Source organism: Electrophorus electricus, chromosome 15 (genome assembly GCF_041902795.1).
Source record: "Electrophorus electricus isolate QZ-2024a chromosome 15, ASM4190279v1, whole genome shotgun sequence".
NCBI lineage: Eukaryota > Metazoa > Chordata > Actinopteri > Gymnotiformes > Gymnotidae > Electrophorus > Electrophorus electricus.
The window spans coordinates 4,776,475-4,802,552 of record NC_137511.1 but is presented as its reverse complement, the minus strand read 5'-3'; the positions used below and the strand labels follow the sequence as shown (position 1 = coordinate 4,802,552).

Genomic DNA, 26,078 nt, shown 5'->3' with positions numbered 1-26,078 from the left:
TTGCTCTCCTGCAAAGAAAAAGGGTCGTTTCACCACGAGAATTTCCATACAACCCCCTGTAATCTGAAACACATTTCTGCCCTTACATACACAGGACTGTGCCTTTTTTCCCCCTCTTTCTCCCTCCTCAAAATAAGATCTGAGCCCAGCAGACGTCTCATTTGTGGACTGCGAGCCTTGGCGGGACGGCTCTAGGAGGCAAAGTAACGTTTGAGGTGCTTTCTTGCTCCCTCTCTGCCATCCTTTCCCTTCCCGGTACTTCTTAGCCTTTACTGCCTCACTGTTTTTATGGTTATGACTGACCCCCTTCTTTCTCATGTTTGCCAGCTATTTCCATTTGTGTACTAAGGACAGTTAAGTCTAATTCTTTAATTAGAATTAGAATTTAGTCATGGGACATGCTTGACCAAAGCCTAAATATAGTCTTTTCTAAGTACTCTGCTTATGACTTTGTAGGTGAGGTCACTTCATGTGTTCGTGCATCATGAACAGGGTGAGATTATGTTTAACGTGTGCACCACCTCTCTCTGTTCGTACATGACTAACTGAGTAGCTCAAAGATTGCGCCTAGACATTGAACTCGCCGTATGTGAAGTAATTAATTGCAGTTAGCTGAGATCTGTCCTGTCATCCTGAGGTAGCTCTGTTCCACCTGTTGACACCAAGCTGTGCTGGTGGTCTGGCGGAAACCATGATTCACAGCCAGGGCTGAGCGAGTCGTACCCTGTGTAAGTGCAGACTCATATAGGGCCTTTGATTCCTCTTCCCTTCTTACTCACGCTCTCTCTCTCTCACACACACACACACACACACACACACACACACACACACACACACACACACACACACACACCATCTAATTACAGTATATAGACAGCCAGTTTCTTCATTAGTTTTGCTTCACTCTGCCCTATCTTTCACTTGCTTGTTCTCCCTCTCTGGATTCCTCTCTCTTTTTCTTTGTCTGTTTTTCTGCTTTTCCATGCCCTCTGTTTACTCTGATCGAAATCTGAGAGCTGTCCTGAAATAACACGCTGAGTAATGTCTGAGTCTGCTAGATGGGCTCATCATTGTCTTCTTTTTTGTTGTTTTTTGTTTTGTTTTGTTTTGTTTTGGCTGGCCTTTATCCCATCTGCTGTGCTTTTGACCTCTCTGCAGGATCGGGCCCATGTGCTAAAGAGAAAATGTCTCTGTGAGCAGGCATGATGCCAAGCCTTACCACCAGATCCCTTTCTGTCACTTTGCTATGGACTTCTGAAACTGCATTGCTGAAACCTTCCTCTTTCTTTCTCATTCTCAGGCCAACGAGACAACAAAACATAGCTGTGATCCCATCTAGACGCTGGAAGGTGCGGGCCACCACAACCAAGCCTTGGCTTGCTGGCTCCCTGAGCCAGTTATGCCTGGCTACCATTCCCACCTTCTCAGAGCAACAACACCCCCCCCCCCCCCCCCCAAAAAAAAAAAAAAACAACCCAAACAAAACAGGAAACTGGCACAAAAAGGGTCGTTTTGGCACCTGGCCAACAGCTTGGCTCATGAATCATATCCTAGACATTTCCCAGTTTGTACTTTCAGTGTTAATAATAAAATACCGCTTTGCATACTAAACTTCAAATGATTGATTCTTCCTCTCCGCTTCCCTTTTCATTCTTCCACGTTCGCCGTAGACCTCGGCGCTCTACCTGCCACCACTTTGCTCTCCGTCTGTATCGGTGCGTAGGGAGAGGAGGTGACCCAGAGGACAGGGAGCGGTAGCGAGCCTAATAGAGTTAGTCTAGACCAGCTGGAAGCTCACTAGGCATAATGAGGCCCATCCGCCCAGTAAGACTGTTTTGTCTGCTGGCCCGTGGTGGAGGCTTTTCTGCTTTTTAGAGGCCTGTCAGCTGTGGCGAGGGAGCTGCTGTTTAGTGCTAAGCGGGTGTTAACCTGGCAGGGGCGCATGCTAATGTGACTCCCAGATGTGCCTGAAGAGCTGGGCTCATGGCACGAAGCGGCTGTGGGAGTTTGGCGCTGAGATCAAGGTTAAAGGCCAATTAATGGAAGCGACCGCCTGAGACGAAGCGGAAGATGCAGGTTTTAGTTATTTGGGAGTGGCACTAAATTTGTGCTTTTGGAGTTTTTGGAAAAGAACAAAGGATCTTAGCTTTATGCCTCATGTCTAATCTTGTGGATCCATTATAACCGTTTGCTGAAATGAATATGCATGAATTGTGGTGATGTCTTTTTTTAAAACACTGTAATTTACTCAGAAAGGCTTTGGGGTTACTTTAAAGTGTATGTTGTTCATCACTCTTCTGGTTGTAACCACACGTATTACTAATAATTAACAACTGATTTCAAAACACAAAGAGAAGAGTGCTAAAAATCATTTACTGCAGAAGTGTAAGTCTGTTTGGATCATTATCAGGTCTTACCCAGCATGTACTTTACTAAGCTGTGTGTGCTGAGTGATGGTGAATGCTTGATGGTAAGTTGTGTGCATAGGATAAGCATGGATCAAGAAATGATTATCCCCTCTGCTGTAGTGGTGTTAAAGCAGACTGCAGCATGTCGTGCAGAGGTCAGGTCACCTCTTTCATTATCTAACTGCTTAATATGCCCACTGTTTTGTCTCTGTTCAGCACTTTTTAATCAGTCTTCTAACTGTGGCAATAGACTTTTATCCTATTTTAGCTTACTAAATTTAACTTTTTGTTGTGATTGTGTGTGAGATTGTTTGTTTTTCTCACACACACACACATTCCTATAGCTCACATTTCTTCCTGGAGTTTTCACTGATGTCAGGGAATGTCGGTTTCACTCCACCCTTGTAAACGGTGGACAAATATCCACAAGAGACCCACCCAAAACAAAGCTCCAGGTTGCAGTTTTCTACATCCTGGCCTGTAATTCCACTCTAAAAATGGGATGTGTGTGTGTGTGTGATGACCTTTCCCCTTTGGCCTGGGTGAGCACAGGTTATACAGCTAGACCTGGTAAAACAGGCTAGGCAAGACCCAGGCCTGCATGCATGAGTGTAAAGATCAGCCTCAGGAATGTTGTATCCATGCAGAGGACTCTAATATACATGACTCAGTGGCTCCATGTTGAATTTGTTGCACTGAATTTATTTCAGTTATGACAACATCAGTGATGTCAAGAGGTGGAAACTAATGTGGGCCCTGTGCAGCCTGAACCCATGACCTTGATCCATGGCCAGGTCAACCCCTCCCAGGTCCTGACTCACCCAGCCCCAACCTCACAGCCTCCTCCTGCTCCCATCAAACTTCACACCCGCTTTGGCCTGTTTCATTCATTCAAGTCCAAACATTATCTAAGCAATTACACCCAGCCTGTATGCTGTGACTTAGAGCTTAACACTGCCAGCTTTGTTGGTGTAATACCACATGTCAGAAACAGATGGGTAGTGGTGATGACCCTGTGTTTATTCCAGACACACCCTGGGATGCATTTTATCATATTACATGCCCAAATGATTTTGTTTTGGCCTGCTTCTTTCTAACACTAGAAAATTACTGGAAAAGCTACATCTAATTCTTTAATTAGAATTAGAATTTAGTCATGCGACATACTTGACCAAAGTCTAAATATAGTCTTTTCTAAGTACTCTGCTTATAACTTCGTAGGTGAGGTCACTTCCTCATGTGTTTGTGCATCATGAACAGGGTGAGATTAGCTCTGTTCCACCTGTTGACACCAAGCTGTGCTGGTGGTCTGGCGGAAACCATGATTCACAGCCAAGGCTGAGCGAGTCGTACCCTGTGTAAGTGCAGACTCATATAGGGCCTTAGGTTCCTCTTCCCTTCTTACTCACGCCCTCTCTCTCGCTCTCTCTCGCTATCGCTCTCTCACACACACATCATCTAATTACAGTATATATAGACAGCCAGTTTCTTCAGTTGCTTAGAAAAGGTTAGTAGTTGTGCAATAAGCAGTCGATTAATTTCCAATTTAGACTGGGTGCACTGATTGAGCAGATGGCAGTGTATTAAAGTCATCTCGGATTGGCCCAGTGTGATAGTTATTGTAGGCTGTGTGATTGGAGGCATTCTATAAAGGATGATACATGATTACTTTATCTAAGTATTGAACAGGCGAACCATCCAGCGTGGGTTCTGTAATCCTGCATAGCATATCGCTCATAGAGAATTATGTGAGCATGGTTCATAATACAGAAGTGCTTGTTGAATCTGCCATGCAGAACACTGTTTTTTTTAATGCTTTTCCTTTGATTTCTGCATCCAGTATTTGCACATTTCTTTGACATAATCAATTGAGCTATCCTAGTAGTTCATCAGAACCCACCGGTCTGACCACAGAACCAAAACAAATGGGGTAACACCCGAATTAATCTGTGGGGCAAAATATTGGGCACTTGTGAGATGGCTAAATTTATGGCATACTTGCTGTCGTGACCCAAACCTGACCACTTTAGTTCCCGTTATCTGAGCTGGCCATAGCCTGCAAGTGCTGCGGATGCGGCGTACTGAAGGGAGTGGGCCGCTGGGCCAAGCCGCTGCGGCGGGCCCGCCCACGCTCCGCACACACAGACCGTGCATTGACGGGAGAACAATGGAGCAGGCACGCCACGGCCTCCCACCTCCGAGAGCCGCACAAAGGAGCCTTTAACAACCGCTATCCATGTGCCAGCCTGCCACGCATCCGTCGCTGGAGTGCCAACGTCCCAGGCTTACCCCACTGCTCCTCCCTGATCCGCCCGCGCACCAGCGGAGCGTGGTGCTGTCTTGGGACAACACACACATACACACCGATTTTGCTGTTAACGCCTATCCTAAATTATGGTTCCTCTCCAGAGAGACGCTAGACTTGGTGGGAAACTTAAGTGTGCACTGATACTGCTGTGCGTTCTGTACAAAGAGGCCAGCCTAATCTTTGGATAGAGCCACACATTGATGTGTCAAACCCCTGGGCCTCCTGACAGGGGCAGAGTGGGCTTGGTAGAGGTGCAGGAGAAGAAAGAAGGCTTTATCCTGAGCATGACCCAGGGTTTCTGAGAACAGGAAGGAAGTGAAGCTTTCAATCTCCTGGGTCAGAGCCTAAAACAGACGGCTTCTGCTGCTGGGCAGAGGAATTTCTGGCCTCTACCTCTCCATGAGCCATGGCTGGACCATGGGCTAGTGGGTGCTAGTGGTTGGGGTGTGACTGTGGGACATGCATTTGCCAACCATACAACATGCAGTGTTCCTCCTGTGGCAGGACTCCATAGCTATATTATCATCTCCTGTTATAGGGCATGTAATGGGTGACGTAATGTTTAACTCAGTTATGTAATAGGTTAGCATGCATGATAAAAGCCTTTTTTCCCCCAGTGTTAAATCTTTCCCCAGACAAATCAATGAGAGAATTTGGGTTACCCCTTCACCAGACCATTTCTTCCGGCAGGTTTGAAAAGGGCCGCATCTACAGCTACATCGGGGAGGTGGTGGTGTCGGTGAACCCGTACCGAGCCATGAACATCTACGGGCGGGACACCATCGAGCAGTACAAGGGCAGAGAGCTGTATGAGCGGCCGCCACACCTCTTTGCCATAGCAGACGCTGCCTACAAAGCCATGAAGCGAAGGAACAAAGACAGCTGCATTGTTATCTCAGGTTCTCATTTTGGCCTTGTACATAAACCCAAAAGGAAACCCTTGGGGGTTTCCTGACGTTTGCCAGTTTTAACCTACTGCGCCTCTTACAAGCTTGTTGTCATCTTGTTTTATTTTTGGTGTATTGTCTTGGACCAACAGTCAGTGCGTATATGGCTGGCTCTAATGTGATGAGGTCTCTAGGCAGAGGAGAACTGCTCAGGGCTCATGTAATGTGTGGTTCGCCAGCATGTGTGGACCACTGATGGGAGGTTCTTGCAGTCCTGCACAGGATGTGATGAAAGCTTTGTCGCTGGAATCCTTCAATAAGGGTCCTTTTGTGTGAGTCAGAATATTTGTAGTTAATTCACAGTACTGACTCAGCGGCTTCCTGCTACATATTTATTGTTTAGTTGGGAAATTATTCTGACCTGGGGACCATAGCGGAGGGAAAACCCTTTTAAGGCAATTTAGAGTTTAAAAATACAATCACAAATTTGCATTAAAAAAAATAAAAAAAAATAAAAAATGGTGACCACAATTTGTGACTATACTGCCAAAGTATTTGGGATATTTAGTGCCATCTGTTGGTCAAAGGATATATAAAATGTTGATTTTGATTTACTGTTTTGATTTATCATTATCATAGCCTGAGTTGCTCAAAAAAAACCAAAAAGATCTTCTCATTTTCACTACTTCACTAAGATAGGCTTACTTACTCTTACACTGAAGCATTTAACGCACAAAATTTGCTTGTTTTCAGGAGAGAGTGGAGCTGGAAAAACGGAGGCCAGTAAATACATTATGCAGTATATTGCTGCTATTACAAATCCTAGCCAAAGAGCAGAGGTGGAGAGGTGAGTGATGAGTCACTGGCGTGAACGCTCTCCTGCACAATACCAATGGTGTCATGTTATCAGTGTGATAATAATAATGCTATCTTCACACTCATACACTGACTATAAGCGTATAATGTGCCTTTGTGCATGCATACTGAAAAAGGTAGAAGTTCTTCTCTTGTGTCTGACGTAGATCTGTATTAGAGCAGAATGAGCAAAGCCCTCATTAGAACTGAATAATGTATCATGCTTGAGTTTACAGGGAATGGCAGTAATGGAAGGGTAATGTAGACCCAGAGTGGAAATAGATCTGGGCTGAAATGGGTCATATTGGGTCAGCAAGGCTGAATCAGTGACAAAATGCTGTGCTAAGCATGTGTTTTATTTAGCTGGATAAAAAGTGAATTTTTAGAAACGGTCTCTGCACAGTACAGGATCTCTGCCGGGGACATGGTGTGAGTCTACCCTCTTGCCTTGTTCTTTCACCTCTGCTGAGCAATACAACACACAGTCTGGCACCATCCAAATGGTGTAAAGGTTTCGGTAAAGTAGACCTTCGAACAGAGCCGCTGAAATCAGTTCAAATTTATGGTCTGCTGTATTGATATGCTATTATCTGCCTCGTTCTACAAAGGTCAGAGTTCTGTAAAGCAGTCCCTGCTTCAGCAGAACTTTAGTACAATGCAAACAGAGGCCACAACACACTCATTGCAGTTAATGCAGTCAATATGAACAATGTGCACTAAAGGCCTAAGTTGAGGCATGCAGTGTGTGGGTAAGTGATTGAGTGTGTGTACACTCGCTTATTGGATACAGTCTATACAGTCAGTATGCAGAGTATGAGGCCTCAGCAAAGACTTGCTGGACATTTGCTGTGTATGTATGTATGTATGTATGCATGTATGTGTGTGTGTGGTTGTGGGCATGTGTGTGGCTGCGTGTGTACTTACTCACTGAAGTCTATGTAGACAATATGCACAAAGTACAATAAAGGCACATGCAAGAGTTAGTGCATATGCAGGAGGGTATGCATGTGTATGCAGATCACAGAAGTATTGCACATGTGGATTGGCTGCTGAAAAGCCTGTGGCTTTACACATGCAGCATGTAGCATAACTCCGTCTCCAGGCTCAACAGGTCCCACTGCACTCGTTGCCACTTAGCACCAGGGCCTGGAACAGCACTCGACTGTGGTGATATGCTAGACCCACATGACCATGGACATATGCATACTGGCTCTTGGTAGCTAACTGTGGGAGGCTGTTTAATAGCTGGCAATCAGGTGTTTTAGCGCATGCTGACATAGACTGAACCAATTTGACTGATGTGGTTAATGCACAACACATTAAAGATGTATGCTTTTACAGGGTGAAAAACATGCTGCTGAAATCCAACTGTGTCCTGGAGGCTTTTGGAAATGCCAAGACCAACCGCAATGATAACTCCAGCCGGTTCGGGAAATACATGGATATAAACTTTGACTTTAAGGGGGACCCTATTGGTGGCCATATCAATAACTACCTGCTTGAGAAGGTAAGGGCAGTTATTGCAGAGATGCCACACAGTAAAGCAAGCAGCCTGGGTCCCCCTCAACCCTTTTTTTTTCAGTGCGTGCTCAGCTGCTGAAATGTGTGGCCATGTAAGCATGGGTTGTAAACTGTCAGCAAACATTATTTAAACAGTTTTCTCCAACTTTCTGCCTCCTCTTCAGTCTAGAGTCATCTTCCAGCAGGAAGGTGAGAGAAGTTTTCACTCCTTCTACCAGGTGAGCAGAGAGACACACAAAGCTGCTTGTTTTTATATCTGTTGCCTGGTTACTCGTGGTAGCCAGACACTTTGAACTTGTTTGACTGCAAAGTCATAACCACCTACTAAAAATAAAAGACTATTCTCTGTTGTGTGTGTGTGGGGGGGGGGGAAATAATGGATTAAACCAGTTCTCTGGAATGTTTTTCTTAATCATTCTGGGCTATGTTAATCCAAAATTGAAGGTATAAGGTGTTAAACAACCCTTTGTTGTTGTGTTGTTTGTTTTTTTAGAGAAATGAGTGAGATGTACATGTGTGAAAGCACCCAATGGCAGCCTACTCTTTGCATGGTATTCTAATCTCCCTGCTCTTTTCCTCATCCAGCTTGTGAAAGGAGCTCCAGAGTCTCTGCTGCGATCATTGCACATCAAGAAAGACTCTACCGCCAACGATTACATTAAAGTCGGAGGCCATGTCAAGGTGTGGCATTTAACATCCTGACATGGTTCTATGCAAAATTCACACAAACGTCTTTTAATTCTTAAGTCAAACAGATTGCTTGGCCAGTCTTTTTAAACCATCAGCACAAAGTTATTAATATGATCCCACTGTATCCTTCAAGAACTATTGCAATTACAGTGGCACACGCTGCATAGCACATGCTGCTTTTACAGAGAACTGTCCACTAATCAGGATCTTCGGTAGCAGTCATAGTCCACAGTTCTAAGGCCTTCACTCCACATTACACATGAACGTAAAAAAAATTGTTTATCATAAACAGAAGAAACACTATGCCAGTATACGCGTAATGTGCTTCTCATGGCTCTGTACTGATGACTCAGTGGGCAGAATTATGGAGGATGGCTCAGCTTTCTCTGGATTGGAGTTTAATGAGAGGGAACAGAAAACAGTTTAAGGCAACAAACAAGATGACGTCATGGAACAGACTGGATTGTGGGGTTCACGGAGTCCTGGCACAGACTTGGGCACTATGAACATTGTGTGCCACGTTTCTTTTTTTATTATAGGAACACTTTCTGGTCAAGCTTCTGGTCCAAAAGTGCTGTGGTTTCCACAGTTACCTACTGTATGAATTAGTCCCAGGCTACAACACAGCGTTAGCCACCGGAGTCTTGGTGTAATTAGGAACCCTACAGCTGTTGTTTTTCCTCAGCGTGCTGAGGAGACTGGGAAATTGGTTACCGCGTCAGCGATTCTCTAGGTTTAATTGTGCCGCTATAAATGCAGTGGGAAAGAAACCGTGAACTGAGGTTTCCTAGCAAAAGACAACAACAAGAAACTTAGCTGTAAGAAAAACTCAGGGAAAAGGGCTTATTACTTACTTATTACTATTACTATTACTTAAGAAGACAAATGGTGTTATTTAAATGAATGTAATGCATGTTAAAAAAAAAATCACAATATACAATGATGCATTTTGATCACTGTGTTTATCATACTATGGCAGTGATTTGTCATGCTTTCAGGACGTATAGGTTTTGGTCTGGATAACCAGCACTAGCAACTGTAACTACCTTCACCAAGTGTCTTGTGCCTCCTGTGCAGTCCTCCATCAATGACGGTGCAGATTTCAAAGCTGTAGCAGATGCAATGAAGGTGATTGGATTCACCACGGATGAGATCCAGACCGTCTACAAGATCTTGGCTACCATCTTGCACCTGGTACCCTACTTGGTTTTAATGTTGTGTCTGGGGTATTTACCTGCTCTGCACTGTATCCCAAATGTTCATAAGCGTAGATCTGAGGTGTGTAATCTTCACAGAAGGTATCAATATTTAATGAGTCCAAGAGGGGGTTTTTAGGGACCTATGCTGTATCCTTTTCCAGGGCAACCTGAAGTTTGGCAGTGATGGTGATGCGACTCTGATTGAGAACACAAAATTGGTGGCAGTGCTTGCGGAGCTGTTGTCCACAAAAGAAGAGAATGTGGAGAAGGCCCTGCTCTACCGTACTGTGGCAACCGGTCGTGACGTCATTGACAAGCAACACACGGACAAAGAGGCCAACTACGGTCGTGACGCCTTGGCCAAGGTACAGCACGGCCCTTCACCGCTCGTCCTTTCAAATCCAGACCCAATGTCCAAGGCTTTGCCCTGATCGCACACAGGCTACGCAGAAGCTATAGGTAAAAATAATTGGACCATGAATATTTTTATGCCAAGTTCAGGTCTTAGACTTTTGAATGAAACACCGTTTAGCTGAGTAATGTTCTCAGTGATTCCTGTAATGTTTCAACACGTACTGTAACTGGGAGTTCATCTAAAATATCCTGTTTGTGAAAAGAATTTGCCTCCTACACCAGAATATTTCCAGGGTCTATGATTAGAAATGAAGTGCCCTGCAGTTTGTCCCTGTATTTGCTTTCTTTGCGTGCTGGTGAAGACAGTTGTGGAGCAGGCCATGCCGTTTAAAATAGGAGACCAACACTCACTTTTAAGACCAAGAGACCAACACACACCCTTAAGACCAGGAGACCAGCATACACTCTTAAGACCAAGCATGGTTAAATGTAGCAGAGCTCTATTTTAAGATTAAAACAGCTATGGTTTCAGCCTCTTGAGGCTGTCCCCAACTCTCTGATCTCTGCTCTCTAGCCAGATTCTCTCTCTGCCATGCTGGGACTGGAGAGCCTGTCTTTTAAAGTCTTTACTCTTCCCCTCAATAAGGACACACCTGTTTCCCTGATGATGGCAATTTATAGTTGCAATGACAGCAGCTCTGGCCTTAACCACCTTCTATTTAAATATAATAATAAAAAGAGGGTTTTTTTGTTTGTTTGCACTCCTGTGCACTGGTTCCACTACTTGCCTTGTATTGACCGAGGTGTGTTTACCTAGGCTATTTATGAACGCCTCTTCTGCTGGATTGTGGGCAGAATCAATGACGTTATCGAGGTGAAGAACTATGATGCCAGAATCCATGGGAAGAACACAGTGATTGGAGTGCTTGACATCTATGGCTTTGAGATCTTTCAGAACAACAGGTCTTTCTTGTCTCATCATACTATAAGTATTTTGGCAGTGTATGCAGACTGTCATAAACATTATGTACGGCAATGTTATATCCTCTCATATAACGCTGTCTTTATCTCTCTCTCTCTGCCTCACACCCAATCTCCCATGCCTTCTTTACCTATTCCAGTTTTGAACAGTTCTGTATAAACTACTGCAATGAAAAACTTCAGCAACTCTTCATCCAGCTGGTGCTGAAGCAGGAGCAGGAGGAGTACCAGCGGGAGGGCATCCCATGGATACATGTGAGGCCACTTCAGGACTCCCTCTCCCACAGACACTTAACTCAGGACCTATATTACATAGCCAGCTACATAATCCCTTAACTCACAATACACCTTTTTGCTGAGGCTTCAGTCAAGAAATGACTTCACAAGGGCAACCTTCTGTATTGTACCACTTTCTCTTGCTCATATAGCAATCCTGCGCTATTGTGTGTGCATGTTCTCGGGGCAGATTGACTACTTCAATAATCAGATCATCGTGGACCTGGTGGAGCAGCAACATAAGGGCATCTTCTCTGTGCTGGACGAGGCCTGCATGAACGTGGGAAAGGTGACAGACGAGATGTTCTTGCAGGCGCTCAACGGGAAACTGGCCAAACACGCTCACTACACAAGCCGCAAGGTACGGCAACCTGCACACACCTGATCTGCAAGTTTTAGTGCAAAGGTTTTGCGTGAGCCTCAGTCCTTCTGCTTATGGTACATCAATGAGAACTGATCATCTCAGTCCCCGAACAGAAAGGAACAGCTGCAGATGTTTCAAATTATAAAGTCTGAACTCCAGGGTACCCACCATGTGAACTTGAATCTGTTGTGTATCATCCCTGGCAAAATATTTCCCTGAATTGACACAAGAGGGCAACAGTGCTCAGTGAAAGACAGTGCTCTGTCTGGCTCTATATTGAGCTCGAGGTGATGTCACTGACAACCAATGGGAGCTAGTATGACTGCTATCTCACAGCCTTAGCAAGGCTGCAAGAGAAATGGTGAGCAACTAAGCTACAGGAGACAAAGGTTTATCTAACAATGAAAAATCAAAGCAGGGAAAGAGAACACATTTATGCATCGACCAGCCTCCAGTTTCCTTCAAGAGATCTAAACCATAGACGGACATGATGTTTCCCCCATATTTGGTCTGCACTCCATACAGTGAAGTAGGCAGAGAGCCAGACAGCTGTAAGCTGCAATCGGGGTGTGAGCTTGGACAGCAAAGGTGCCAGTTCATCACAACATCTCTTGGTCTGCTCTGTAAAGACACACACACATGCACGCGTGCACAATCATACACATTGACACACACATACAAACCATGATGACTGAAATGAGGTGAGAAAAATGGAGCGGAAGGTGTCTGGTAATGTTTCGTTGTGAGGCTGGTGGTATAATCAGAAAATATCTCTGGGTGCGGTAACATTAATTAGTCTGTGCAGCTCATTTATAATGTAGAGGAGTACTGCTCACTGTAGAGGCATCACAGAACAAGCTCAGACCAGAAGGAGGGTGTGACTCGTGTCTGCCGTTGTGCGTGGGTGTGTGTGTGTGTATACAGTGTCTCACGTGTTGACTGTATGGCTGATGCACCACATTCGCTCTCACACCTCTACAGTTTCCAGATAGCAGATGACTGTAGGTTCTTGTATTCAGAGTGTTGTTAATGATTCTTATAGCAATACCAGATCAGACTGATTATTTTCCTCTTCCGTTTTTCCCTAGACACTAGCATTATGCATTTATTTCATTAACCTGTTCAGGATATAACCCTGGCATAATGAAGGGATCCTCATTAAAAAGGCTGTGGGCAAACCCCTGGAGAAGCATTTTTGTTTTGCTCCTCATGTTTTTAGTCTCCATTTTACTGGAAAGGTTTCACACTTGACTGGTTCCAAATATGCCAAGGCTTTGCAAACTAGATGACTTGAGGCATTTCTTGCAATACTGTTGGTTTTTTTTTTTTCCTTCGTTCCAAAACCAAGTTTGAGACAGGGGAGAGAGACAGTTGAAACATGCTTAGAGTCTTCCAGAGCCAATGCTCTGCCCTCTCACCTCTTATGAGAAGCCGGACAGATAACATGTGATCATGTTAAGCAATGTTTACCCTGTCATATCCTGTAGTGGCTGCAGGCGCATATGCCTGATCCACTGTACACAGAGGAAGGAATGCCAGACTGTTAAGTGAAAGTGGTTTTCATGATGTTTTAGGCATGTTGTGATGTCATAATAGAGCTTTATCATGGCATTGCTTGATGCACCATTAAAAGGAATGTATTTACATTCATCAATTTAAGGTGTTTAGTAATATTGTAGACTATTAACAGCTTTACTTATGTTATTACATTTGCATTTAGTTATTTGGCAAGTGATGTTATTTAGATAAAAACAGCACAAAAATATGCAAAGTATAGAAGGTGAAGTGAATCAGAAAGCATTTATAACCTAAACTCTGTTTTACACATGCAATTATAACTGGCAATGTTCTGGCAATTGTCCAGAATTGGGTTATGTGTGAAAGTGAGCCGAAAAACGAGTAAAAAATGCCAAGAAAATTGATCTGACACTTTGCAGTGAATAGGCCTAGTAAAATTCCTGGCAATATTCTGACTAGGCTCAAGTGTGAACAGAAGGCAGAAAGTGATGTGTGCTATGTATCTTTTAGCCTTAGATAACATTCTAGAGGCGTTATATTCTTGTCTGTTGTTCTCCTCGGTTTATCATCCCAAATATTTCACAAATCTTTGTGAACATCAGAACATATCAATTGTCTGCAGAACCTACCATAAATCAATTATGTTGTTAGCAAACTGATCACGTTGAATCACCCTGAATATTTGTTATTCATTTATACCATGATTTAAAATGAAGCTTCTTCAGTTCTGTATGCTACTCATTACATCCTAACTTTCGAGGATTCAAGTGTGAAAAGGGATTTGGTCATCATTGATTGAAAATTCACGTTTTAATAGGGCCTTAAAAGACATAAGGCTTATTCTGGAATTATCAAAGGAAAGAACAAAGAAACGCTTGGTGAAACAACCTAGTCTCATTTACATTTTGTGAAGAATGTCCATGCAAGTAAATAGGATAGAAGGTGCTTAAAAACTTTGTGAGGGCTTTTTTATGCCCAAACGTGCATAATCATATTATATATTGCACTGCTATGAAAGATTCTTTGACTGCGTTGGCCAAGGAACAGCTTGCAGAGGTGAGTGTTTAGACCACAGCGTAAGTCTGTGTTTAACGATGGGGCAAACTTGTTCCACCACTGACAGGCAAGGAGACTAAAGCAATGTGATTTTTGCATTGCACGAATGACTCATTTGAGGCCTGAAAAGATAGGTGTTTAATTCTGTCTGAAGTAACAGTCAATGTACAGTTAGACAGTGTACAGCTGTGTTAAAGAATTTGATATGGCTGCACTTGTGGACCATTGACTACCGATGAGTAAGTCCTAGAAATGCTGTCTGTCACAATATGCATAATGCATAATCCAGCTCTTCATTGACTCCTGCTTGCACCTTTTTAAACCCGTTAGTTAATCCTATAGAAACTTTTCTCACACTCTCACTGTGACCTGCCATAAAACGACTTGGATCCTCCCAGATGTGTTTGTATTTTTTTTTTCTTTTTCTCCCCAGCAGCTTCTAATTACAGTTATTTGCTGACTCAGATCAAGTGTTCACACCAGGGTGTTTGGGGAGGAAGTGGAGGCTGAATCCTAAGGCTCCAACTTTCTCCTGCACATGCTGGGTGGAGGTGCAGGCGTGTGACAGGATGTTGCTCCAAGAGTCCATGGCAGCATGGCTGTGGAGACAAATGCACACACATTAGCTGATTAAGCTTTGACTGGTTGGTGCGGCCCATTGAAGGCAGCCTATTGGCTGTTGATTTCCGAACCCAATTATGCGGTGCAGCTGGAGTGTGTCAGGCATGCTCCAGTAGAGAGCAGTTTATTATAGTGAGAGTTGCTCCATCTTAAATTAGTTGGAATTAGTAAATTCCAGCATCTTGAGAAAACTTTCATTTCATTTGTAGTTACTGTGTAATTAAATCATAACAGTTTGTTGCATGACTACATAGTGAATGAGATGCACTGCCTACAGTAGTTAGGGGCTATGATTGCAGCTTTAGGTGGTATTTTTCATGTGGAATAATTTCCCGAAGCACCAGTTAGAACCTCTTTTTCTTCAAAACTGACCCAGATCACTTTAGAGAGCTGATCAAGGGGCTTTCTCTGTGCAGTTCTGAATTTTTAGACCACCTCCGGTCCTAATAGGCATTACAATGAACGCAGCACTTCACAAAGGACTTGATGTGTGTCCAGTGCAGGGCCGCCCAGCGACCGAGTTGAGACGCAATGTCGCAGCAGTAAAGAGCTGCTCTGATGTATGAGCGGCAGGTTTACAGCCCTGTAAAGCGGTCCAAGTTGGTATGGCTGCAAGCCAGCCATGTTGCTGAAAGGGTCCCAGGTGGCAGGCGGGATGGCGTACTGCTGGGGGTGGCAATAGAGCCTGAGAGGTGGAGTGGGAGTTGGACCCTGAGAGACCATATAATGCCCAGTCTTAACACTGTCCCCATAATTACACGCCGCCAGAAACCCTGTGTCATAATCATAACCATAGTCCACATAAGTATGTGAACATGATGATGAGACCTGATGGGAGCGTTGCACACGGCGCGTTTTCATTGGCAGCTAATGAAGACATGTCCTTACCGATTGTCTGCCACAGTCTCTCACCCACCTGCTACATGTCACTTCAGTTTCCTTTTGGCAACGTCACAAAGTGGGTAGTTACAAAGTAGCATGTTAGACACACAGGCTCAGAGCCATCAAATGTTTTGGGGGGTATGCTATATTTAGAGGCATGAATCCTGTCTGTTCCCAATACTTTTCTTTCATTCTCAGTGTGACTCATCGCTGTCTCACACTCCCTTCCCCGTCTGGATAATCATATGTGCTCCGTACATCTGCATATTCCATTATTCTTCCCATGAAAGTCCCATGTTTCCTTTGTTCCTGGGTGTGTGTTTCGGGTGTGACTGAGTGAGCCGGATGCACTGAGGGAAGGGATGCAGCAGGCTGCTTGGAGCCCGCTTGCACCGATCCGTCTGAAGTTGTGCCCGCGCTGTCCAGCCAGATGGGCTGGGTCAGGCCAGGACGGGAGCTGCAGTCTGCTTCTGCCTTTCACACACGGCTCACAGCATAAATCTCCAGCGTTCTCTGCATTCCTTGGAGAAAACGGCAGGCCCGCCTCTTTGGCACGTTCCGCAATGTCTTCCCGCTTAAACTGGACCCAGCACTTGTCCGTTGTTCCACTTTTGGTGCCGTGCTCTACGAAGTGGCCTGCCTGGCTGTGGTGGGGAGCTCCTTCAGCTCCCGCAGAAGGAAGCTGCTCCCATACCGCGGTTGAGGTGGGCGGAGGCAATGCGCACAGCACAGAGCAGGCTCGTAAAGGCGTAGCAGAGCAGGAGCGTCGGCAACCGTTCCGTCGGCACTGCGGCAGAGAAAGTTAGTAGCACTTTGCTTTTTTTTTTGCTTTTTTTTTTAAAAGCCAGCGTCTGTGTTCTACTGGCCCCTGGGTGGGTGGAAGTGTCAGGGGGTTATTGACCTGGTTTACTATGATGGGCCAGTCTGCTGGTATGGTTCTCTCTTCTTGGGCATCACTGGATCTGAGCTGTGTTAAAGAAAAAGAAAACTTAATTCTTTGACATCATTGTAGCATGCATGTTATGTAACAGTGGTAACTGCCTTCATGTATAGCAATAGCAAAGGATCCTTTAGGGGATGCTGTTTTTTAGTTTTATTAACAAAAGCTTGAGATTTGAGACGGGGAGAGCAAATTGTGTTTACAGATACAAAGGTTTTTGGGGGTCTACATAACCCATCCATGCCCCTTCAAGATTCTAGGGTTAGGCTAATTGTCATGAAACATCTCGTACATTTAATGGCTTACAGAGACAACACTTGCACATAGCATGCTATTTGTACAGTCTTTTTAAATTTGAAGGCTTACCTCAGTTTCTCTCTCTCTCCCTCTCTCTCTCTTTCTTCCTTCTTCCCTCTTTTCACTTGTTCCCTTTTACACTTTCCTTACACTTTCTCTCTCTTGCTTTTTAATCAGTGGCCTACATACTGACATCACATCTCCTGAGCACTGCTGTCTTGTGCTAAATGAAAGTGTGTCCTTGATTTTTCACGTGCACATGTTTATGCTGCACTCACTCTCATGGACACACCTGTCCTCCCCTCTGTCGGCCTCTCTGCTTGCTGCCCTGCTGAGGTTTCACGGGCCAGCTTTTCTTCATCTTTCCTCATCCCGCACCTTAAACGAGGTCATGCTATCACCAAGAAGATTGCCACTCCTCTCAAGGCTACAGTTCTTAAGCCTATTTTTTAAAAATAGAATGGGGTGTGAAAACAAAGCTTCCGTGACATGATTGATGATTCCACAACTGATCCTCCTTCCTCTCCATTTCTCCACAGCTCTCCCCTACCGACAAGAGCCTGGAGTTTGACAGAGACTTCCGCATTCGCCACTATGCTGGCGACGTGGTGTAAGTACACTCCCAGGAAGCTTAAACGTACTTGCCTCCTTCACTGCAGAAGCTGCAAGTAACCAGAGGGGTGCTGTTAGTGACCCGGTCACGGTGTAAGCACGTGCCAAAATGCTCCTCTGTGGGATGGGCTAAACCTGCAAGAGGCTGCATGGCTATGATGCAGGGAGCACAGCCAACCAGCGACGCAAGCTTCGTCTGAGTCTGGTATCTACAACGGTGACTTGGAAAAGCATCACCTGTGTGCTGCTCCTCATCTCCTGTCTGTGGCCATTATAATAGTTTGAGTTTGCCCATATCCGGCCGTCCTCTGAGTGCTTAGTGTGTGTATGTGTGCTGCAGACGGAGCTAAAAATATGCCTGTCAGTGGATGTGTATTAGCATCACAGCCCTCTGTGAGTCAGCGGCAGGATGGTGCTGCTGCCCTCCCGGGGGCCTGAAACACTTACTGTAGCACTTAGGAGGCAGAGACAGAGTGGCCAATCAATCGGCCGCTCGCCTCTCATTTCCCCTTTGTTTTTTGTTTTTTTGTACGTGGGTGCATTTGTGAGGTCTAACAGAAGTGCCCTTAGAACAAGGAAGCTTACAATCCCTTTTTGTGTGTTGATGTGAGGGTGTGTATTTTTTCCTGAAATGCTAACTTCTCTGCCTTCCTGTATGTTAAATCTTCAGTTACTCTGTCGTTGGCTTCATTGACAAGAACAAGGACACCCTGTTTCAGGACTTCAAGAGGCTGTTGTACAACAGGTCAGCATTGACATGTTTGCCGTCGTATTCGAGCTTGCCCGCATTGGTCTGACTGAGTAATGCTGACTTGGCTTTGCGCTGCCCCTATTCTCCCACAGCTCAAACCCTGTACTGAAGGCCATGTGGCCCGAAGGCAAGCTCAGCATCACCGAGGTCACCAAGCGACCCCTCACCGCAGGCACGCTCTTCAAGAACTCTATGATCTCCCTGGTCGAAAACCTGGCCTCTAAGGTAGGTGTGGAGCCCACACTTGTGTCTGCTTACGGTTATAAGGGATGTGAATCTAAATTGTCATAACAGTTGTTCTGAAGCGGTTTTCCTTGTTTGCATATGAACAATCGCTCACCCTCGCCCCCTGGTGGTGAGCACAGGAACCGTACTACGTGCGCTGCGTCAAACCCAACGACGTGAAGTCACCGTTGCTGTTTGAGTATGAGCGCTGCAAGCACCAGGTGGAGTATCTGGGCCTGCTGGAGAACGTCCGCGTTCGGCGTGCTGGCTTTGCTAACCGCCAGACCTACGCCCGCTTCTTACAGAGGTGAACGTCCTTCACACACCTGACCCATTCAGTTATCACACTTGCGTTGTTAACTACAAAACCAGAGGCCAGAAAGTGCTATTGCCATCTTTAAACTACACTTTTTGTAGGTTATGTGGTTTCTAAATGTTGTCATTGCACTTATTTTAACTTTAAAGAACATGTTGAAACCTGCAGATTTCTGTCACAAACCACCACTGTGAGAAAGCAAATGACTATGCAAACCTGTACTGCAGTCTCCTGCTATTGCTACTTTGACAGAAAGAGTGTTTCTTTTTCAATCAGTAATTCTTTAATGCCGGATTTCTGCTTTGTTTGCGTCCAACAACAGAGGCTGTATGTAGAGGGAGACGGCTTCTTGGCACTCCGGAAGGTCATGGTTTTTGCCATCGTTGCCGTTTGGACGTTAGCATTAGACTGAGGCCACTACGGCGCCTGCATGATGGCTAGAAAAGCTGTTATTGAAAATCTAATATAGATATTAGATTGGCAAATGCTTATGTGAAAGGTCAAAATGCAGATATGTATATGGATGTCATAAGCCTTTTTTACTGATAATGCTTTCCATAAGCGGTACATGTTGCTTGCAATACCTGCATCTCTGCAGACCTGTATTCCCACACAGAGCGATATTGGTCCACATTTTATGTTTAAGCATCACTGCTTGAAAAGTGGCCTTCCTTATGTGTGGTGGGAGACAATTTTGACAGTAACATCATATAGCTTACAACAGTTATCAGAATAAATTAACCTTGTACATTTGTTTACTCTCGTTATGTAGAACTGGCATAGTAATTTTTTTCATATAGAAAGGAGTTTGTGAATTTTGTAATTTGAAAAGGGAACATATTTTGGAGTTCTTGAATTAGAAAACCTTCAATTAAATCATCACAAAAACGATGGATTACCAACACAGAGTATGCGCTTAAAATGAAAAGGGTTGCGAACCCTTTGGAATTATTTGGAGTTCTGAATAGTTCCTAAAATGTGATCTGACCATAGTCTGATTGTTTTTAATAATGAAAGCCTTGTTCAACACACAACATTTTACAGATCCATATCATTGATGCTTTAAATAATTAAGGTCATTGATGGAAAGAAATAGGGGCCACTCATGCCTAACAGCGTGGACGCTTGAAAGCGCTGAGTGGCCAATAATCTTTCCTACAGCCAGATGTCAGGGCATTTGTCTGGATCTCGCAGCACAACAGTATGCAAAACCTAGGAGTCCATCACTAAGAGAGTGGGCTAAAGAGAAGCATGCCGTATTTTAGAATGACCTGGGAATCCTGACCTTTGTCTCTGTGAAATGCTGCAGCATGATAAGTAAGCCATCCTAAGGCATATGAACCTTAACGGTTTTGTCTAGAGGACTGGGCCAAAATGTGTCCCGTCTCCTCACCAGTTGTATATGAGAATGTAATGGTATAGGCTGTTGTACATTGTTGCCCTTATCTTCAAGGAGGTATGTCCTTTCCCCATTCCTCTGTGCCATGTGGACACTGTATCCTGACTTGAAGCTTCTCAAACCCCCCACGCACACAAATACTAACTCAATTACACACATACGCACACAAACAAACAGCTTTGAGCTGATTCGATTCTGTGAGACACCCCTGTTGCGTAAAGCCCTCCTGGCTTTGAGCATGTATAACTGAGAGAGCTTAACTGCACACCAGAATCAAGTTGTTCCTCCTCCCTCTCTATATGAAGGCCAGGGCCATTCATGAAATATAACCTCCTACATACTCAGTGAGACAGCCTAGCTGCACTGTAGAAATGTAAAAACCTTGCACCACATGATTTCTAAACACACACACTCTTTCTTACTCTCTCTCTGTGGCAAATTGTGGTGACACAATTTGGCTAAAGCAACTCTACTTTTCATGACTGATTCTTATCACTCTCTCACATAAAGCAGAATTTAAAAAAATAAAGGCAATACTCTCAAATTATACAGGAAAAATATTCTCAAAAGCTAAAAATGCGGGGAAGTTATTTGACACCTTTCTGGTCCCTTTCCCTGCCTAGGTATAAGATGATCTCAGAGTTCACGTGGCCCAATCATGACCTGCCGTCAGACCAAGAGGCAGTGAGGCGCCTGCTCCAGGGCTGTGGCTTCGAGCAAGACGCCGCCTTTGGCAAGACCAAGGTGTTCATCCGCACGCCTCGCACGATCTTCAGCCTGGAGGAGCAGAGAGCCGAGATGGTGAAAAGGATCGTCCTCTTTCTGCAGAAGGCAAGTGCTCCAGCGGGGATAGAACTTATTCCCGGGCCCTGGGGGTTGTGTCTTTTGGTTTGTCATTCAGATTTGCATGGTTATATAATTGCTTTTTGCAAAACATCTTTGTCCTGGTCGGGCTTTTAAAGGCCTGTTAAATACTCACTGACTCATCAGAATCTGCTGGTTGAAAATGGAGCATTTGTTAATAGAGCTTCCTCTTCAGGGTTCACTGCATGCATGCACATGTACTCACACATAAACAAACAAACAAACAAACAAGCCCTTACAGCCAAGTGAGCTCCATTTGCCAGCAGAGGCCAACGGCGTGTTACATTTGCACCAGTGAGACACTGCAGTCTCATGCAAGGTGTGGACACTCTGCCACTTAATAGCACAACAATGTCCCCAGGCAGCAACAGACCAGACCAAGGCATCATATGCAGTTGAAGGTCCATTTCCCCCTTATTAAAAATACTTATATTGATGATATACATAAAGTCAAAGTCTAATTTATTTATTTAGCTTTACACATGTTTGGGTCCATATCCTTAATGAGCAAGCAAATGGTGACAGTTGCAAGGAAAACTCCCTCATCAGAATTAAGGAAGCAATCTTGGGAGGATTAACTCTCAAGAGGGAACCCATCCTCCTTGAACTGCCCAGCTAATTGGGATGAGTTTACACTGTTGTTTACTTTGATGGATTTTCCTCAGAAAACACACAGGGGTACTTGCCATTGTTCAGGGATCCGGTCCAGTCCAGATTTTTGTTCAGCTTCTGCTTTCCATATACCTGAATCAGGCATTCATGGGCTATAGAGCTCTCGATTATCTGGCTAAGGCGTACTGGGAGCTTGGCAAAAACCTCATATAACTCGGGCTCCTGAGGACTTGATTGAGAAGCTTCGATCTAGCAAAGTTGAATATTATACAACTTTTATACTGCAAAACCCCATTTTTACTCCTCATACTTTCGGAAGCTCTGTGTGCTGTTCTTAACTGTTCTTGTAGCCTAGTATTTTATGAAGGTGGTAAGATAACTCCATCTGATAGGGTGTCTAGTTTGTGTTTTATCTTAATCCTACTGCTTGTTCAGGAGTTTGATCACTAGTCTAAATGATTTCATCAGGGATGAGGGTCAATTTGCAAGGTGATTTGAACATGAGCTGACAATCGTTGAATGCCTGTGCTGGTAAAGTGATCCACAGTGATGGCCACAGTAACATCACTGTGCGACACTGTCTCCTGGGGCCATTCCACAGCCAACAGCAGCCAACATCAAAGTATTATGTGTGCCCTCTGCCAGCTTTCAAGGTTGACTATGTGACCTTTGTATTGACACGCTTGTGCATAGCAGAGATATTGTCCTGACACTGCTGCATGGGGCCCTGTTCCCTGAGGAAAGGCAGCAGCTTTGGGGATGTCACTTTAAGTAAACTGCTTACCTCCAGGCAATATCTGTGTCGCCAGCACTAATATCAGTCGTGTCCGTTGGAGCTGAGTGACCCCCCCCCCCCCCCCCCCCACACACACACAGATGAGCTGAATGCAACCGTTAGCACTGCCCCCACCATGCCTATTTCCCCAACACCTTCCTCTCTTTCCTTGTCTCTCGCTCTGTGGCTGGCTTTAGATCACCTTCCCTACTACACAATCCCTTTATCCGTGCCTAGCAGACCTGTTTGGTTCATGCCAAAAGTGCCAGTGTTGACAGAATCACTGCCATGACTCCCACCCTCCACAATAAGCTGCATCAGATACATATATGGCGCCTGTTAAAGAGAGCACTTCCCTGCCATCACTCAGAATAACCTCCTCTCTTCAGGTTGCTATAATGGCATTTAAATTGATTCTGGAGGTTCTGCAGCCCCTCTCATCCCATGCTGTAAGGACATGCCCCCAGGATGTGTCTGTCTGTCTTCTTCCCTCAGCTCTTTAACCACGTAGAACTGCTCTGGGCTGCAGAGAGAGGGGAGATGAGGGGATGGGGTTGAACGCCACCCCCCACCAGCACCTCTCGTCTCACTCCTCATTTCTCTGGCTTTTCAGCTCTGTTAGCACTGTTTCCCCTCACCTTCTGTCCTGACCCCCACCCCGCTAAAGTGAGCATTGGGGTATACCTGAGGGTGGCTCACACACAAGCAAATGGAATGAATCTGATGCTGTATATTATGTACACTCTGGCTGACTTTGTGGTTCGTTCGGCCTTCGCAGGTTGAACGGCATAGTCGGTCTAACAGCCAGTGAGTCTGTCTGTCCTCCTGAGCCTTATTTTGCTCTTTTTGAAAACTGCTGTGGATGAGTTCTTTGCCTTCTGAAACATTCACTTTTTTATAGCAAAGCGAACCATCCTGCATGCCAGACAGTCAACTGCGACTCGCTTTCTCGTGTAGTTCGGTTTTCACTTGTCGTGTCAAACTCAAGGCTGGCGGGACACCTAAGCACATGCTTGTGATGTAGGATGGTAATTTCCTAGTCCACGCTATTGCTCTGAGCGAGGGAAATGGAAAGCCACTACACCCAATCATACACTGAAAAATGGGCTATTCGGGAATTGCTGTCCAAGATCATCTACATAAATGAACCACTGAAAGATGTATGAGAAGATTTTCCTTTTTGAATGGAAAAGGATATAACAGAGGTTTTTGTTAGTTCATATTAGTCGGTGCTCAGTTAAGTAAAGCATCTTTCCTGTTTTGCATCCATATTTAGTACCACCGAATGCTTCCTTTCAAAATAACCCCTTCAACTTTTGATGTTTAATACACCTTGAGAAAGAGATCACAAAATGGAGTTCTTAATGAGATGATTGCTATTTACGATCTAGTTTGTTTAAGATGTGAAACGTCGAAGATTCAAACTGAGATATGTGACTAATTATGGGTTAGGAGGCAGAGGGAGGGAGAGCGAAGGCACCATCAAACAAGCCGTCTGCTGAAGTGGCTGTGGAGGCAGTGCCGGCTGCGTCATAAGCTCTGCTGTTTCAGTAATGATTGAGGAAAAGCACTCCCACCCCCCGTCCCAAACATGCACCACGCACACAGAGCACCCCCCCCCCCCCCCCCAGCAGTCTGGTAGAGGTCACAGAAAAGACGGCAGCCTCCTTCATAGCAGTGAGCAGCTCATGGGCCCTGCAGTATTGATTTATGAAAATGGCTCTCCTCCCTCCCTCACTCTGTCCCCTGTGCCCCTGGTGACGGGTCGCGGTTAGAATCTGTTGTGCTGCCGCTAAACCATGTCTCACTCACGGAGCGTAATGGTCTCTCGCCAGTCACCTAGCATCAAGTGTGTTACAGAAAAACCACAGATTTTTCCCAAGAGGATTTGCACATGCAGGAATTGTGCACTTGATTGTGACTCCTGGTTGTTGGGCGGGGGACTTGCTGCACTGAGTGCCTGCCCGGCTGATTAATGATAAGCAGGCTCAAATTCTCTCACTCATCTGTAATTGTTTTGTGACACCTGATGGGGAAATGCCACATATCCAAGCAAGTTTTTTTTAGAAATTGTTTCTAGAGAGCTGTATCATATTTCCATGCTTCATTGTTCACTAATGGACAGACCTTTTCACAGTGCAATTATACTAATTATCATTTGAAGCTACTAAATTCTGTGATCTAATCCTATTGACTCTAGTGGTGGGTTTCATTTTTTATTTATTTTTTTAGCACATGAAATGACAAGTGAAATAAATGCAACCCATCGCCTGACAACAGCTTGGCCAGTATTTACCAGATTACTGGATTTTAGTCCACTGTCCTTTTTAAAGGGCCAATCAGAGCCAAGCATGGTAATCCGTCATACTTTATTGCAATGGGTGTTCTTCAGTCTGGCTTTGATGAGGCTTGTAAACTTGGAGCAGAAGAGCAGGGAGGAGATGCAGCATTGCGTCCAAGTGCTTAAAACGCAGATCAAACTGGCTTATTAGAGAGGTGGTGGGTGGAGGAGGCGCGGTGGGTGCTGCTCCAGGCCTGATTTACACACGCTCCCCTGGGTGTCGTATCTCGGTGCCTACCGCACTAACAATAAGCATAGACCGTCTGGCTGCCTCCCTGTTTAAACACCTCGAACGCCATCAGCACGGCCGGCAGTGAGCGAGCTGCCCGTTTCCCTGTCTCAGCACGGCTACGGCGTAGCACCACAGCACTTTCTTTCGGGAGGCAGATGCCAAGGCATTCCGTACTGCTCACACACTAAGATGCGTGTGACTTTGTTTGCAGCGTATCCTGCTGGAGGGCTGCCCCGTGTAACATTTGTAAATATTCTAAATACTGCCGTTGTTGTATTGACCTTTTGTGTTTCTAATGCAATATGTAATTGAGACTTTTTGCATGCTGTGAGCAGCAAAACCAAACCAGTTAGCCATTCTGTGACTCTTTTGAAAAAGTCTCAGGTGATCCAGCAAATGTCAAACTATTGCAAGCCAGTCTTTACCATGATGCATCAAGCAATTACCCGCATGCGTTTAATGTGCCATGATTGTCATACATGCATCTAAAGCTGATGTGGCATTTGGTCCCCATCCTGCAGCCCTGTCCTGTTGTACCATTTTATTATTAGGGTTCAGAAGTTTCCTTTCACCACCGACACTTGGGCATTGCTAATTAAAACCTGAGGGTTCCATTTAAAATCTGTCCCAACTTTGCACCATTCTGTCCCAAGCATTCCTGTTTGTCATCTACGAGAGGACCCATAATGAGACCGGAGAGGTGGAGAGGTTGCAGAGAGAACTGCGACTTTTTTTCTCTCCATGGCTCTGTGGGTGCGCCTCCCCGCTGTGAGGCCTGTGTGAAGCACTGCTCA

The 26,078-nt window shown here is 45.0% G+C and overlaps 1 protein-coding gene across 5 annotated transcripts in view; it reads left to right on the top strand.

Moving 5' to 3' along the window:
* myo1d (myosin 1D) overlaps positions 1 to 26,078 on the top strand; it is a 49,354-nt gene that overhangs the window by 4,666 nt on the left and 18,610 nt on the right. For 2 of the 5 annotated variants that reach the window (XM_081698286.1, XM_027029383.3), the window contains exons 2-16: positions 5,407 to 5,615; positions 6,357 to 6,450; positions 7,800 to 7,965; positions 8,144 to 8,197; positions 8,565 to 8,660; positions 9,747 to 9,863; positions 10,030 to 10,233; positions 11,040 to 11,185; positions 11,344 to 11,458; positions 11,670 to 11,840; positions 17,697 to 17,767; positions 18,440 to 18,514; positions 18,613 to 18,745; positions 18,886 to 19,052; positions 21,084 to 21,291. In XM_081698286.1, coding sequence (XP_081554412.1) covers positions 5,407 to 5,615; positions 6,357 to 6,450; positions 7,800 to 7,965; positions 8,144 to 8,197; positions 8,565 to 8,660; positions 9,747 to 9,863; positions 10,030 to 10,233; positions 11,040 to 11,185; positions 11,344 to 11,458; positions 11,670 to 11,840; positions 17,697 to 17,767; positions 18,440 to 18,514; positions 18,613 to 18,745; positions 18,886 to 19,052; positions 21,084 to 21,291 — 2,026 coding nt within the window. Of the gene's footprint in view, positions 1 to 1,300; positions 1,350 to 5,406; positions 5,616 to 5,755; positions 5,936 to 6,356; positions 6,451 to 7,799; positions 7,966 to 8,143; positions 8,198 to 8,564; positions 8,661 to 9,746; positions 9,864 to 10,029; positions 10,234 to 11,039; positions 11,186 to 11,343; positions 11,459 to 11,669; positions 11,841 to 17,696; positions 17,768 to 18,439; positions 18,515 to 18,612; positions 18,746 to 18,885; positions 19,053 to 21,083; positions 21,292 to 26,078 lie in introns of those variants that run through there. The other 3 variants (XM_027029384.3, XM_027029386.3, XR_014117345.1) reach the window with 3 other exon arrangements.